This window comes from Corythoichthys intestinalis, chromosome 1 (genome assembly GCF_030265065.1).
Source record: "Corythoichthys intestinalis isolate RoL2023-P3 chromosome 1, ASM3026506v1, whole genome shotgun sequence".
Classification (NCBI taxonomy): Eukaryota; Metazoa; Chordata; class Actinopteri; order Syngnathiformes; family Syngnathidae; genus Corythoichthys; species Corythoichthys intestinalis.
In genome coordinates, this window is record NC_080395.1 from 23,494,057 (window position 1) to 23,510,232 (window position 16,176).

The 16,176-nt window shown below is 43.6% G+C and overlaps 1 protein-coding gene across 5 annotated transcripts in view; it reads right to left on the reverse strand.

Moving 5' to 3' along the window:
* The window catches only part of LOC130912493 (protein TANC1-like), a 79,589-nt gene that overhangs the window by 26,438 nt on the left and 36,975 nt on the right, over nucleotides 1-16,176 (reverse strand). For 4 of the 5 annotated variants that reach the window (XM_057830622.1, XM_057830638.1, XM_057830655.1 and 1 more), the window contains 2 exons: nucleotides 7,811-7,927; nucleotides 5,326-5,601 (listed from right to left, as the gene is read on the reverse strand). In XM_057830622.1, the coding sequence (XP_057686605.1) occupies nucleotides 5,326-5,601; nucleotides 7,811-7,927 (393 nt within the window). The remainder of the gene's footprint in view (nucleotides 1-5,325; nucleotides 5,602-7,810; nucleotides 7,928-16,176) is intronic. The other variant, XM_057830630.1, reaches the window with a different exon arrangement.

Genomic DNA, 16,176 nt, shown 5'->3' on the forward strand with positions numbered 1-16,176 from the left:
GGACGACCTCGAGTCCCTCATTGCTTTAGCCATTCGGACAGACCATCGGCTGCAGGAGCTCCAGAGGCTCTGACGAAACCACTCTGAGAGCCGCCTCCCCGGACATCTGAGCGTCCCGAGATGCGTCACTTTTCTCTGCATCATGCCGCACCGCAACCTGAAGACGTCGAGCCTATGCAGCTAGGACCAAGCGGTCTTTCCAAAGAGGAGCGCAAGCGCTGCCAGCTGGAAAGACGGTGCTTCTACTGCGGGGCCTCAGGACACCTTGTAGCTTCCTGTCCCTCTCGCCCCGACCAACCAGGTGAACCACAACATACTCCAGAGAGTACACCCTGCTCGATCACCGATATCCAGGTAACGCACAGGGCCAGGACCCACACATTCCGGGCCCTCATAGACTCTGGAGCGGATGAAAGCCTGATGCCTTGAGGGGGATGTAAACTGTTGGGATGGCTGGCTCTTCCTCTTGAGCGACCTCTGGTGGCCAGGTCCCTTGACGGCACCAGGCTGTTTACAATAACCCATACTACCGAACCAGTGGGGGTTGGGGTACAAGGACACACCAAGACTATGAGCTTCCAACTGTTCTCAACATCAACTCAGACTGTGGTGCTGGGGTTCTCCTGGTTGTGTAATCATGGCCCGCAAATTGAATGGAAAACTGGGACAATTGTGGGCTGGGGTAGTGACTGGGCAAAGAACTGTGGCGGGGTAGTTGGGTGGCTGGGAAGGTTGATGTTAATAACATGTCTCTTTCTACCTCCTCAGGACCAGAGATCGACCTAAGCACAGTCCCCGCTTGTTACCACCACCTAAGCCAGGTCTTCTGCAAGACCAGTGCCATGTCATTACCTCCTCACAGACCTTATGATTGTGCCATCAACCTCACTCCTGGGTCCACTATCCTCAGGGGACGGCTCGACCCAATCTCTGGTCCCGAGAGGCAAGCCATGAAGGATCCAGTCCTCGTTAAAGGCGGGTTTAATCCGCCCGTCTTCCTCTGCTGCCGGGGCAGGTTTTTTCTTCGTGGGGAAGAAGGACGGAGGCCTGCGTCCATGTATTGACTATTGCCAGCTGAAAGATATCACGATTAAGAACCGTTATCCGCACCCTTTAATGTAATCAGTTTTCGACCAGTTGCAACAAGCCAAGGTGTTCACAAAGCTTGACTTCAGGAATGCTTACCACCTAGTTAGGATACGGGAGGGGGACGAGTGGATGACGGCTTTTAACACTCCAGATGGCCATTATGAATACCTCGTGATGCTGTTTGGTCTTACCAGCGCCCCAGCTTTCTTTCAGGCATTGATTAATGACGTCCTACGTAAATTTCTTAGACCGCTTTGTATTTGTTTATTTAGATGATAATCTGATCCATTTACCTGACCTAGCCACCCACCAGCAGCATGTAGCCACAGTACTCGAAAGACTCTTGACCAACCACCTGTATGTTAAGGCAGAGAAAAGCTAATTCCACGCTGACACCATCTCCTTTCTGGGCTTTATCGTAGCCCCTTGAAGGGTTCAGATGGATCCGGCTAAAATCAGCACTGTGGTTAACTGGCCAACCCCCGATAGCCGCAAGAAGGTCCAGCAATTCCTGGGATTTGCTAACCTCTACAGGTGGTTTATCCAAGGCTTCAGTAGCCTGGTACCGCAGACTCACCGCTGTTCCAGCTATAGAGTCTGGCGACCAATGAGCGGATCAAATTTCCAGCGCGGAGCAAGCCACAGCAAACAGACAGCAGAGTGGACCAATCAGCGACGGACAGACGTGACGTTGGTAAAGGGACAACTCGCGCAAGCGGAGAACGAAGACGTTTATTTAACATGGCTAGCGCGAGACAGCCTGTTGTCAATGACTTATGTCAATGTGTTTTTGTTAATTTAAAACTGATTTTACCATGGATTGGAACATATTCTCGGCTCTCCTGTTCGTCATCTGTGTTGTTGTGGAGACGACTTCCGACGCGGAAGAGTGACGTTGCTCGTTAAGAACACGTCACGCAAATAAACAAATCTGATTGGACGGATCATTTCGTACGAGTTCGAGAGGCCGTTAATGGGCTGGGTCCCAGACTATTCTCATAGTGTTGAAAAAGTGGTGAAAAATACAGGGAGAACAGTCTGGCCGTGCCAGGGAAAGGCTTCAGCGCAATAGCGGCTCCCTTCCATGCTCTTACTTCTCCACAGCTGCGGTTCTCGTGGCCCCCTGAGACAGGCTGCCTTCCAGACCCTAAAGACCCGTTTCACCACAGCACCAATACTGAACATGCCTGATCCCCTCTGCCAGTTTGCGGTGGAGGTTGACGCTTCCAATGAAGGCGTTGGGGCCATCCAGTCACAGCGCTCTGAACAGGACGGAAAAATTCATCCCTGCGCCTTTCTTTCACGAAAACTCTCCAAGGCTGAGCGGAACTATGACGTGGGAGACCGAGAGTTATTGGCGGTGAAGACTGCTTAGAGGAGTGGCGTCATTGGTTGGAGGGGGCGGAGCATCTTTTTCTGGTCTGGACAGACCACAGGAACTTAGAATACCTCAAGACTGCTAAGAGACTAAATGCTCGTTAGGCCAGGCGGGCGCTCTTCTTTAACCGCTTCTCTTACAGGCCGGGGTCCCAAAACAAGAAGCCTGATGCACTCTCTCGCCTCTACGACCCTGAGCCTGTGGCCAAGGAGCCTGAACGCATCCTACCACTGAACTGTGTGGTGGGGGCGGTGTCTTGGCAAATAGAAAAGGAGGTTAAGCTGGCTAATGGTTGGGGGCCCTTCACCACAGGGGTGTCTGGAGAACCGTTTGTTTGTCCCGATCGACTTACGCCCCCGGGTGTTCCAATGGGCTCACTCCTCACGGCTTTCCTGCCATCCGGGAGTTCGGCGTACAATGCACGCCATCTGCCATAGGTTCTGGTCGCCGGGCATGGAGCTGGAGGTCCGGGAGTACATTAAAGCATGCTCAGTCTGCGCCCAGAACAAGAGCTCGAACCGCCCAACCATGGGATTGCTACAGCCGCTGCCCATCTCCTCCAGGCCTTGGGCAGAAATCTCAGACTTCAAACTCAAACAACACAATCCTCACAGTGGTCGACACATTCTCGAAGATATCCCGCTTTATCGCTCTACCAGCCCTGCCCTGGGCCAAAGATACTGCTGAGATCATGATGCGGCAGGTGTTTCAGGTTCATGGGTTTCCCAAAGACATTGTTTCTAATCAGGGGCCCCAGTTCGTGTCCCGGTTCTGGGGGGCCTTCTGCAAATTGATCGGTGCCAAGCCCCACCTCTGGGTATCATCCGGAATCCAACGGCCAGACCTGGTCTGGGTCGAGTTCGCCCATAACACGCTGCCCACCTCAGCTACAGGTATGTCACCGTTTAAATGTGTGTTTGGCTACGACCTTCCAGTTTTCACCACCAAGGAGCCGGAAGTCTCCGTTCCCTCCGCCGATGCCTTGGTCTGGTCCTTGCCTGACAGGCGGACAGAATGAAAAGAATGGCGGACCGTCGACGTCGCCCGGCACCTTCCTACCAGCAGGGGCAGAGCGGGTCTGGCTCAGCTCCCGGGATCTCCCTCTTCGAGCCTCGTCCAAGAAGCTGGCACTCCGCTTTGTTGGACGGTTCCCAGTCTCCAAAGTGGTGGTACCTGCGTCCGTTCGACTGCGCCTTCCCCGGACCCTTCGGATCCACCCCACGTTCCACGGGAGTCAAGTGAAATCCGTGGTGGAAAGCGCCATGCTGCCGACTTCGCCCCCGCCACCCACTCTGGATGTTGATGGCGGGCCCGCCTACAAGGTCAAACGGCTGTTGGCGGTCTGGTCCAAGGGAAGGGGACGCCAATATCTCGTCGATTGGGAAGGATACGGCCCCGAAGAGAAACAGTGGGTCCCCTCCCGCTTTATTTTTGACCATAGCCTCATCGCAGACGTCCGTCTGGGATCCGTTCCTGGGAGGGGTGTGGGGGGGGGGGGGTTCTGTCACGCTTGGCTGAGGGTTGTCATGTCTTGGTATATTGTTGTCTCTTCCTGCTTTATTTTGAAGCCTCACCCTCCTGTTTCCACCGCTCACCCTTCCTGCTGTCTCACCTGTCTCTGATTATGATTACCTATTGTTCCCTCCTGTGCCCCATTCCTCATGCATAGCCCTTTGTTGTAGTTGTAAACTCCAGTGCTTTTTGCCTGGCTCTCATGTTTCCCGTTTGTATCATTTTTGTTTCATAGCCCGTTATTTCATCCTGCTGGAGTGCCCTCAGTTTGTACCTACCTCTGACCATTTATGTTATTAAAAGACTGAATTCTGCATCTGAGTCTGCCACATCTTGTCTAAGTGTGACAAAACTCTATTTACCGGTTGATATACGTTCCTGCCCTCACCTATGTTCACGAGCTATGGTTCGTGACGAAAAAGAGCAAGATCCTGTGTACAAGCGGCCGAAATAGGTTTCCTCCGTTGGGTGTCCGGGCTCTCCCTTAGAGATAAGGTGAGAAGCTCGGTCCTGGGAGGGGCTCAGAGTAGAGCCGCTGCTCCACTGTATCAAGAGGAGCCAGATGAGGCTCGGGCATCTAAATAGGATGCCTCTGGGGCGCCTCCCTGGTGAGGTGTTCCGGGCATGTCCCATTGGGACGAGGCCATGGGGCCGACCCAGGACACTCTAGGGAGACTGTCTCCCGGCTGGCCTGGGAACGCCTTGAGATCTCCCAAGAAAAGCTGGATGAAGTGGCTGGGGAGAGGGAAGTCTTGGCTCCACTGCTGAAGCTGCTGCCCCCATGACCCGAACTCAGATAAGTGGGGTAAAATGGACAGAAGGATGGATGGATAGATAAATATAGCCAGAGATTATTTCTATAACATGGAAATTTTTTGTATTCGAATGTGTTTTTCCCCTTCTTAATACATTGTCAAGGTACCGGATCAGGAAAAAATATGTGATCAGGACAACCCTAGAATGTACTAGGATCAGGAAAAAATATGTGATCAGGACAACCCTAGAATGTACTAGGACTGGATGTCAAGCATGTGGAATAAATTGCTTTCCACACTGCTGCAGCTAATTAGTACATATTTAAGCAAGTGTGGAGAATATGCATTCGGGCCTAATAATAGAACCCAGAGAGATGGTTGCAGTATGATACGCTGATTTAGCCGTGTTGAATATAAATCAAAATGACAACATATAGTGCAGGTGTCCATGAATAATGCAGTGATGCTGAAAAATGAACACGGCTGTACTTCTGCATTTGCACCACGCATCATCCAGGCAGCACTGTGTATCTTTTTGTGGCATGAGAAAAATGGACTGAAAAAATTGCTTTTAAAAAGGCTGCTGCTTACATTTAGGTGAGGCGTTCGGGCTTTGAGGCACTCCATGTTGCAAGCCGTGACAGCTGAGCGCCACTAGACGCCACATGATAGCCGTTTTGCCCGAGCCGGCATTTCCCACTATCACGGCCCCTCTTCCCTCGCAGTTGCTGCTTTTCCTTAAAACCTCATCCAGACGGGCAAAGAGCCAGTCCCGCCCCACGAAAGGCGTTTCCGTGGTCGTGCCAGGAACTTCGAACAGCAGTGGTTTTAACATAATGTCGGCTTGTTTGAAGTGGGCAAATCTCCCTGGAGAAAGTAAGATAAGAAATTATTTTTCCACAAACACAACATTAAACTTGTATTGGCACATATAACATATTTTAAGTTGCCATTTATGTAAAATGGACACTGAAAAAAAAAACATGAATCCTTTATGGGGCACTCATTAAACTCATTGACTGCAATTGACAGCGCTAGACAGCCAATCCATTTGACCGGGGGGTGAACGAAAAAATTTTCACCCCTCCCATTCATAATGGTAACCTGTCACCCAGACATTCCTGTTTGAATATTTTGGACTTCTATCGTCGATTGTACCCAAGGAATTTAATACTATGAAATTAAATAAATAAATAAAAATCAATTTAAAGTTGGCCATGACCAGATAGTATTCGTTTTCATCCATTTTAAAGGTATTAATTATGTTTTCAATGACATTTTATGAATTTACAATTGTATGTGTAGAAAAAGAATTATATCAAAATAATGTCATGATTGTGTAGAGATGGAGTACATTTAATATGCCTCTCCATTAGAATTGAGCTTTGTTCGTTACACCTATTTCAATTAGCTACCTAGTGTTGGCTAAGGCTTTAAAGTGCCTATGACAGCAAAAAGCATGTCTATTTCATATTTCCTGAATGAAATGGACCGCTCGGATGTGTGTGGAAGCGATCAATTTATATATTCAATTTTTTTAATCCCGCGCCATAAAAATAAGTGACTTCCTGGATTGAGGAGGAATGCGAATGCGAACGTCACTCGGATCAGCATCTCACAAGACAGCATTGTTTTATAGCATGCAGATGCTGCGGATTCATCTGATTTCGTGGATTAATTGGTTTATTTTTCGCATCACACTAGCCAAATGTGCTTTAGGGTTTTGTTGCTGCACCAGGGAGAGGCGTGTGAGCCTTTATGGGTTTCAAAAAGTTCCCACTAACCGCGGATATTGGCCATTACAAAGTCCGACAACCGTGGGACCATTGGACTTATGAGGAAGTGCGTAAACATTGTTTTTTTTTTTTTTTTTTTTTTTTTTTTTTTTTTTTTAATGTCAAACACTGGAATCATGGCACATGTTTTAATAAAAAGGTGGCTTGCATTTTGTGGCTGACAAAGCTCCTTGTCCACCGAGAAGGCCACTCGGCTGACTACCTGCGGCTTGTCATACCCCCCACCCCGTCCTCTTCGCGTGCCCGTCGGGAAAGCGCTATACTCCGCTTATGCTCGTGTGGTTCTCCATATTGTCCAGACTTCCAGCCTCCTCTGCCCTGTTCATGTCCCTGGCAATAGACCACTCACTATCCTCGGGTTGGGATCGGGCAGCTACGCGCTTCTCCGACGTCAGCCGATTTGTCCGTGTGATATGATCTGGGGTAGTTTTATGTGATTTTTCGTTTTCAAAAGGCGAGAATAAGACTTAGAAACACCTCTCGGTTCAGGTTAGCATGTCGGCTAGCTGTCACACCTCCTGGTTTGTTTACGCTTTCCGAAGCCAGGGCAGGGCAATGACAAAAGCCAGACGAACTCCGGTGGCATAAAATATCGTTCGGGAGGTGCAAGAAGTCGACAGTTTTGACCATTATGAAGTAATTTTGCCCTGTCATACTGAATAAATGTAATAAATTTTTAATATTTCATATTCCAATTAGCACAAGACTGTTATTTGTCCTGACCATATCATTTATTTAGCAATTGGGGAAAAATACTTAGATAAAACAATATCCTGTAAAAATAGGAGACAGATTGAAACAATGACATTTTGCTGCTCTCTTCACCGCATTTTCCTCGTTCTGAATCTTCCCCCTCAATGGGCTGAATTCAAAATCAGATGAAATCGTGACCCTGCCGACATCACCCTCCTGCTGGGGACGCTAGAGCGCTATAATGACAGGCAAGGCTAAACGGCAGATTAAAAGACTAATTTCTCGTCATTTGCGCATTGCCAAATTGTTGTATGTAGTCGAATCGTCTCAAAATACGATTCTAATTCAGATTTTCTTTATGCTGTCACAGGAACTTTAAAGCCATTAGAACAATGCTGTATTTAAAAAAAATAAAGATAAATCAGCTGGGGGGGAAATCCAATTTGCAGGTGCATTTTTGCAAATACAAAAAATGTAATTAAGAGCACAAAATACGTAATTATACTTTGTCACTACGGGAGATGACTCAACACAAAGCCATATTATGATTGTGCTGCAAGGCCAACCAATGCTAACAGATAAAGTACCTTTGGAGTCCTCATTAGTTCGTCCAGGTGTGTTTAGCTTGCGAAAAGAGCCCCTGTGCCGGCCAACCTTTTGCTGGTCCAAATACGTTAGATCCTCCAGCCTAGTGGAGCAAGTTGCTGTTAAGAGAGCCATAATGAGGAAGGTCAAGGAGCTGCACAAACTACAAATGCAAAACTTCAAACATATCCAATTCGTGACTTGAGTTCATTATTGTTTCCATGGAAACGTGAGGAATTATCTGTTTTACCATTCTCTGATAAATACTCGGTGACCTTGCCAAATGAGGAGCGGTTAAGAGGAAAGAAAACGCAATAACATCATGTCATCTTAACTCATTGGCTGCCTTTGACAGTGTGAGACATCAATTCATTTTGAGGTGGAGGGGGCGAATGAATGATTTCCAATTAGTTCAACGACAGCCTTGGAAAGGTAAAAATAAATAAATCATGATTAGTGTAAGAAAGGGTCCATATAATATTCAAGCAAAACAAGCTAATGTCTTAATATGATACTGGACTGTTTCTGACACTGAATAATGAAATAGAACAAATTGAATGAAGAACACATAGTGCAGAAGCGAGGGAGTTGTTTCCACCCACACCCGCCTTTGCCATCCACGCACTCATACATCTGATTTTACAGGTCAGCTGTATTCTAACTGCATTGTATTTAAGAATGTTTTGCACTAAGTACTGTAAGCATTTTTTATTATTATTTAATCTGTCAAAGAACCTCAAAATTCTTTTTTATTTCGATGCAGCACAACACAGTTTAGATCAGTGCCACACTTGCATAGATTATACGGACCAATCAAACTGGACAGATTGACCTGGTCAGAAAATAATCACGGACAGTACACATTTTACGCACTTGCTTTTAATCTCTAGGATCTGAGGAAGCTGGAGCGCATCTCTGAGCTCTTATAGGCTTAAGGGTTTCAGCAATTTTGGTTTTAGGCTGAAGAGTTCCAGCCAGCAATGTCAGTAAATCAACAATATCCTTTGTCATGACGTCATCAAATCTGTCTAATGTTAGGATGACAATAACAAAGTGAAGCCCGGATACATACGTACAGTATGTTCAAATAGATGCAGATTGTTGTATCTACACAAGGAGTGTCCAGACGAAGCTCTGTTTTTATTGGTCCGCATTGAATATGAGCACAAGAAAGCTTGTGTTCAGCCTACATTCTGTCGCACTTCTCAGCTTCAACATTAGATAGAGCTAGTCACTCTCCATTAGCTCAGTGGTCAAAACCTGACAACATGTTGAGATCAACTAATGTAGGAAACGGTGTCGAATTTCAGTATTTTGTTTGACATAAATTTAAACACAAAAGAATAATAATAATCCAGTGTGATGAATTGAGCTATCTTGGTTGTAATTTCTTGAATATTTTGTTGTTATTGGACATTTTGGCTTTTTTCTTCAAAGATTGTTACAGTAGTGTGTTAAAAAAAAAAAAAAAAAAAAATCTTCCTTCCCCCTCCCACCATCTCCCCTGGTAGTGTGGGTGGCTGTTCATCTCAAGCACAGGTCCTCTACCAGAGGCCTGGGAGCTTGAGGATCCTGTGCAGTATTTTGCTGTTCCTAGGACTGCGCTCTTCTGGACGGAGATGTCTGATGTTTCTCCAGGTATCTGTTGGAGCCACTTCTCCAGTGTGGGGGATACGGCCCCCAGTGCTCCTAAGACCATGGGCACCACTGTTGCTTTCACTTTCCAGGCTCTCTTCAGCTTTTCGTTGAGCCCTTGGGATTTCTCTAGTTTGTCATGTTCCTTTTCCTGATATTGCCATCGTTGGGGGCGGTTACATCGATCACAATGGCTGTTCTCTGCTACTTATCCACGATCACAATGTCCTGTTAGTTGGCCACGACCATCTTATCAGTCTGTATCCGGTAGTCCCACAGGGTCTTAGCCCTCTCATTTTCCACCACCTTGGAGGTGTTTCCTGTCGCGATCTAGGGGTCTCCAGTCCATACTCTGCACAGATGTTTCTGTGCACTATACCAGCTACTTGGTTGTGGCGTTCCATGTATTGTTTTCCTGCCAGTATCTTACACCCTGCAACACCTTGCTATAATGTGTTGGACAGTTTCAGCGGCCTCTTTGCACAGCCTGCACCTGGGATCCTTCCTGGTGTGGTATATCTGGGCCTTTATTGCTCTGGTGCTCTAGGCCTGCTCCTGTGCTGTCATGATTAGCACTTCTGTGCTGTCTCTCTAACCATTGGTAAGACTTGTTCAGATCAGCTCACTTCAGTTATTTTGTCGGTGGTACATCCCATGCAGAGGTTTTTCCTCCCATGATGGTTCCTCCAACTCCTCCTTTTCCAGTTTCCAGGGCCTAAGACATTCACTAAGTGCTCCATCTCTTAGGGCCATCTTCATGATGTATTCGTAGAGCTTGGATGTTTCATCTTGGATAGTGGTCCTGATGCTCACTAACCCTCGACCTTCCTCCTTGCACTTAGTGTATAGCCTCTGCATACTGGATCTGGGGTAGAACACTACGTACATGGTGAGCAGTTCCTGTCTTGTCACATCTGTGGTCTGAACTTCCTTCTTTGGCCAGCTTATTATCCCAGCAGTCACTGCCATTGACAGTAATAGAAGTCAAATCCATTTGAAGAGAGAAGGCTGGCATTGAGTGATTATGTTTCACTGCCATTGACGTCAGTTTTAGGCCTTCTCATATTCTGTTTTCCACTCCGGCCAAGAATGTTCATTTTGGCGCATCCCTAAAAATCTTTGTATTTTAGGTTTTTAACCCTTTCATGCAAAAATTCTAATTTTTTTTCTTAAATCTTTTTACTACATTAATTGACATCCGATTGTAGTGTTAGTGTATTTTGCAATGGCCAATGCAAAATATATCTAAATATATTTAAATAAATTTAATTAATTGATGGACCACTCTGGGGGGAAAATCAACTATTTAAATAGTATAAAATCAAGAATTTTAAAATTGCATTTGGCGGGAAACAGACGAAACTGGAAAAGCAGTTTCTGCTCTTGCACTCCTCTTTAAAAGAAACTGCTGTATTTTAAGCTAAAACAACTGTTGTGTTTGATAGAACAATATGTGTATATGCTGCCATAGCAGATTCATGGCGCATGAAGCCCCCGAACTATTTTTAATTAGTCTGTTTTACCCTGAAAACACCCGTTTACAGACGTCGCGCAACCGCTTTTGTTTCAACCCAGCCATAAAAACAAAGGTAATTAATTATATTTATTATTCAAAATATCTGTCGGTTTTAGCTTAGAATCATTCATTGATGTCTCATATTTCGTTAAAAAAAAAAAAAAACGACTTTAAAAAATTATTCACTCGCATATTTTAAACTTTTAAACAAATTACGTCACAATGAAAAAAAATGGCGTCTGTAAAAAAGTCATGGATATTTACCTCATAACTAGCGCTTAATTGTATTTTTTTTTTTCTGTCGCATTTTCTCCGATGTGTTAGATGATAAATAATCGATCCAAACAAAAAAAAAGTTGAAAAAAAAAAAGTTTAAAAGGGTAAATATATGAAAAAGAACATCTCAACCACTCCTTGATGTCTGCGATTTCTGCATTGCGACCCTTATTATATTACCATGTTTCACCCATAAAATCCCCAAATAATCCAGCTGTGACCATTCACAGCTGTGTCTTGACACTCAGTGATACATGCTACATGGAGTTTTTGGATCGAAACAAAGTAAGTACGCGATAATATCTCGTTAAAGTCATGGCGTCTTTAATTCTGTTCTCGCGTGCTCTCACCTCCAGATAGGGTTTTGCTGTTTAAAAAACATTAAAAAAAAAACAAAAAAATGCCCTCCTGTTCAAATTTTTTCTTCCCCCAGAAAATTGAGATTTTAGGCTTTCCAATGATGTATCACACATGCAGATCGGACAATTTTGAAAGTTGGCTAAATTGGGGGTCTCACAGCGGAACTTCAAGTCACCTGAGTGTTTTCCGCCATATACAAAAAGCCATGAGTGATAAAAAAAATAATTTAATTCTTTGAAAAAAAATCATTCATTTAATGTAAAATTTTAAAACAAATATAAAAGATAAATTAGAACTAATTGTAATAAATAAAAGAAGACGAAGAGAAAAAAGAAAGACATTAAGTCAAATAAGAGTGGCCCATGTGTATTTTGCTGTGGGAATATAACTCTTTGTTTTGTTTTGTGACCTCAAGCTAACTTCTTTGGCTGCCATTGACGGCAATAGCATCCAAACCATTTAAACTGGGAGGGGATTGAAGCGATCGAATGAGTTGAAAAAAAGCAGAATGCAGAGGATCACATATCCAAGAGGAGGATGGAGAGAACATCTTCAGTACGAGGTGCGAACAGGAGAAACAGTGTGAAGGAGGTGTGGCGTGGGATGAGAAAAATTGCTGGCTAAAGAGCGCCTGGCCAAATTGCTGAGTGGACTACAAAAAAAATCCAGTTTCACAACAGCCCTGATCACCCACAACAAGGCTGCCTACCTTTTCATCCCCTTCTGATGACAGTGTGAGTGATTACCCGCCACCTCTTGTTGATCCTTCCCCACATTCAAAGGTCAGTTCAGCCCTGGCGCCTATCAAACCTCATAACACGAGCCCTACACAACACTTGAATCACGAGTAGGCGATATGACATCCAGTCGCTCTTCAATTGGAATTTGATGAAAAGTAGAAAATCTGCGACCCCCTTGCAAGTCAACACAACTGACCTCTAATACAATAAAAACCTTTACAGATCTAACTGTGGAAATATTAACAACTCCAATCACACGGCACCCTTTCGAGTTATTTTTCAACGTGCCTTATTCACACAGCCATCCTTATTCCTAACCTTTTATAGGGCATTTAATTAACTTATTGGCTGTCATTGACGGCCAATGGAAATGTCAAAATGGATTAGACGTCTAGCGCCGTCAATGGCACTGAAACATAAGCATTCACAGCTTACAGCTTAACACTTTATAGGGCAAGTGACTCATTCTGCTCATACAAAAAAAACTTACCGGTAATTCTTCAAAAAAGCATATTCATTTATTCATACAGTACATCTTTCAAACCACTTATTTTAGCAAGGGTCACGGGGGTGCTTGAGTCTATTACAGCATTTTTTTTTTTTAAGGAATAAATACATTTTTAGATTATTTGCATGTTAATACAAACTAAATGAAATAGAAAACACAATTTCATGTGATGCTTTGGTTGGTAACCCTCCGTGGGTCCTTCCAGTTGAATTTAGGGCATTAACGGATCACTTCTTGTTGATTTTGGGTCACTTCCTCTTAAGTTTTGGGCATTTACGTGTCACTTCTGTTTGATTTTGGGGCATTTGTATGTCCCTTCCTATTGATTTTGGGTCAATACAGAGTCACGTCCTGTTGACTTGAGGGATATTCCGGGTGTCTTTCTGTTTACATTGGTTCACTTCCTGTTGATTTTCTAAATATCTAAATATGTGGATACAAGGTCTGTATCGGGTTTTTAAATTATGAAAAAAATATGCTCTGCCCTCCAAAGGGTTGAAGACACTCTTTTTTTTCTTCGCTAGAAGAACCAATGTGCCTCACTACTGTATTTATTTTTCATAACTGTACACCATTTCTGCACGCTCGTAACACAATTTTCGCGATTATACCCAATTCAGTGGCCCAAATATTCGGGTAGGTTATATGCAAGGGCGTAGGTTTGGTCTCAATATTGGAAGGGACGATATAACAGCATAACCTGCATGTACACTTTTTGCTAGGGACGTGACAATAATAGGACCAAATAGATTGGGTGAACGGGAGTCAGAGCTACATTTCTCACCAATATCAACATAATTAATTGATAGGCTAAATGATTAATGCAAAATAAATCTGTGTTGATTTATACTAATTTTCATACTGCAATTTTTTTAACAACTTAATCTGATCATTTTCCTTAAATATGGTTGAATCTTTTTCTCCATCTTGTTTTGAGTGTTAAAGACTAGTTAACAGATTAATGTGTCAGATTCTTCTATTTACTTTAAATAAACATTACTAGTTGTTCTTGTTTAGCCCATACATCCAAATAGGGATGGGAATTGATAGGATTTTTACGATTCCGATTCCATTATCGATATTGCTTAACGATTCGATTCTTTATCGATTCTTTTATTGATTCTAATTTGGGGAAAAAGAACAAACGTTTTGATTGGCATCGAGTTTGTTTACTCAGAAGTCACAACCTTACAAACTCACAACGAGATCAAAAGAGGCCCAAAGCCTCAATGTTAACTATGGTAATAAGTGGCAAATACACAAGAATGTGTAACATTTTACTGAAACATTTATCTAATAGAAATAAAAAATATTGGTATATATTGGCAGATAGGTTTTTGTTCTGCCTTTGGCAATATGTGTTAAAGCAGGGGTCCCCAAACTTTTTCCTGTGAGGGCCACATAACTTTTCCCTTCTCTGATGAGGGGCCGGGGTCAGTTTGTTACAGAAAAAGTGTGACGATTGCAAAAGTGCATAAATGTAAAAAATTATTGTTTTTCAGAAAGCCACAATCAAATAACCCTTTCTGGATTCTTTATAATAATAATGATAATTCATAATAAAAACACTATTAATTAAATAGATAATAACCAAATAACCCTCTCTGAATTCTTCAAGGAAAAGGCCAGAAAATAAATAACACGATTGAGAGAAAAAAAAAAAATTCAAAATGGCCGGACCAAATGTGGAGGCGGGCCGTATTTGGGCCGCGGGCCGCAGTTTGAGGACTCCTGGAGCACGCATACACCCAAAGAGGAAATGCCGCATCCAAGTGAGTGAGAGAGGGAAACACTTCTACGAGCCTACGTTCTTTGTTAATGTTAACATCTACAGAGGCAACGCCTGTATGTATCATCTTTTGTGTTGTTGTTGTTGTTGTGTTTCCACTCGTGATCGGACACTTAAATCCAGTTGTGTAGTGGTTTGAACGATGTGCTAATGCTAGCGATCGAATGCTAACCATACTGTTATTAGCAGCTAATCATCGCTGATTTACGTTGATGCAAACCTGTTTGTTATTGGGGACGAAATTGATTTGTTTCATTTCTATTCTTAGTTTCACTCTTCAAGTGATGATTGAATAAAGTCAGCAAATTATACCAACGTCTTCTGCATCGTCATTTGGGAGTTTAGCTAGCTGTATAACCGGGACTTTTATTTTTAATTTTTTTATAGCCAGGACTGAGCACTTTTTTTTTTTTTTTTTTTTTTATAGCCAGGACTGAGCCTTAGCCTCTCTGTGAGGACAGCGCAATCGTATTCCCTCCCGATGCAGTTATCTCCACCTTGCAATGACTGCAAGTCGCTTTGTTGTAATTTTTCCTCGTGAAGTGAAGACACACTTTCGAGCGTTTGAACCTACGTGCTGTCATTGTTATGTTTATGGCTGCAATGCTCGTGCTTACCCGTCGTAACCTTTCATTTTCACACTCTTTCCCGGTGAAGTGTAGTCAAATTTTGGAGCGAGTGGTTCTTGGCGCCATGCTAGTTTGATGCGTCTGGACAACAACACACGTCACGACGCAATACGCGTCTTTAGGAATCGTTAAAGGGATCGTTCAGGCTTTTTCATTGTGATGTCGAGGCCTCGAAACACTCGGAACCGGTTCCGAATTGGAATCGGATTTCGATTCCCATCCCTACATCCAAAGGTTGGTCATTTCTCACCTAATTCAAGAAAAATGCTTTCAAATAAGGTTTTGAACAATATCCATCTTTGAATTAAGAACATTTCAGACAAGTTTTTTTTCTTTTTTTTTTAAGATTAAATATGCAAACTTTTTGCTTAAAAAAAGTCTGTTAAGCTTAGTTTCAGTTAGCCATCTTCTTATTTCAACAAATCTGAGTAAAATTTACTTGAAGCACTGGCGGATAATTTCACTTATTAGTAGATTTACACTGAAAACAAGGGAATTAGTTCTCCCCCCACTCGTCCCCAGTTTTAAGGAGGTGGGTTTTTCTAAACTACCTGTATAACTGAAGTCATTATATAATGCAAATAAAGTTGCTTGAAAGTTGGTGGGGAACAAATTGAGTATCCTGAAAAGTTGGTAGTGTTATGTCCCTACCGTCACTATGCAAACCTACGCCCTTGGTTATATGCATTGCTGCGGGGTACTGCTAATGTTGGCCTACATCAACTCCCAAATCAAGTTAAAAAATATGTTGACCAATTAGGACTGGAGCATCTCCTTCACTAAACTCAATCACAGTGTCCCATTCAAAGTCCATTTGAGTACACATTACTCTCAGTTTTACGGATTGGCCGCCTCTGGCAAAACAGCATATGGCAACTAACTCGAAAAAGAAATATGTAATTCTCCTAGTATGCA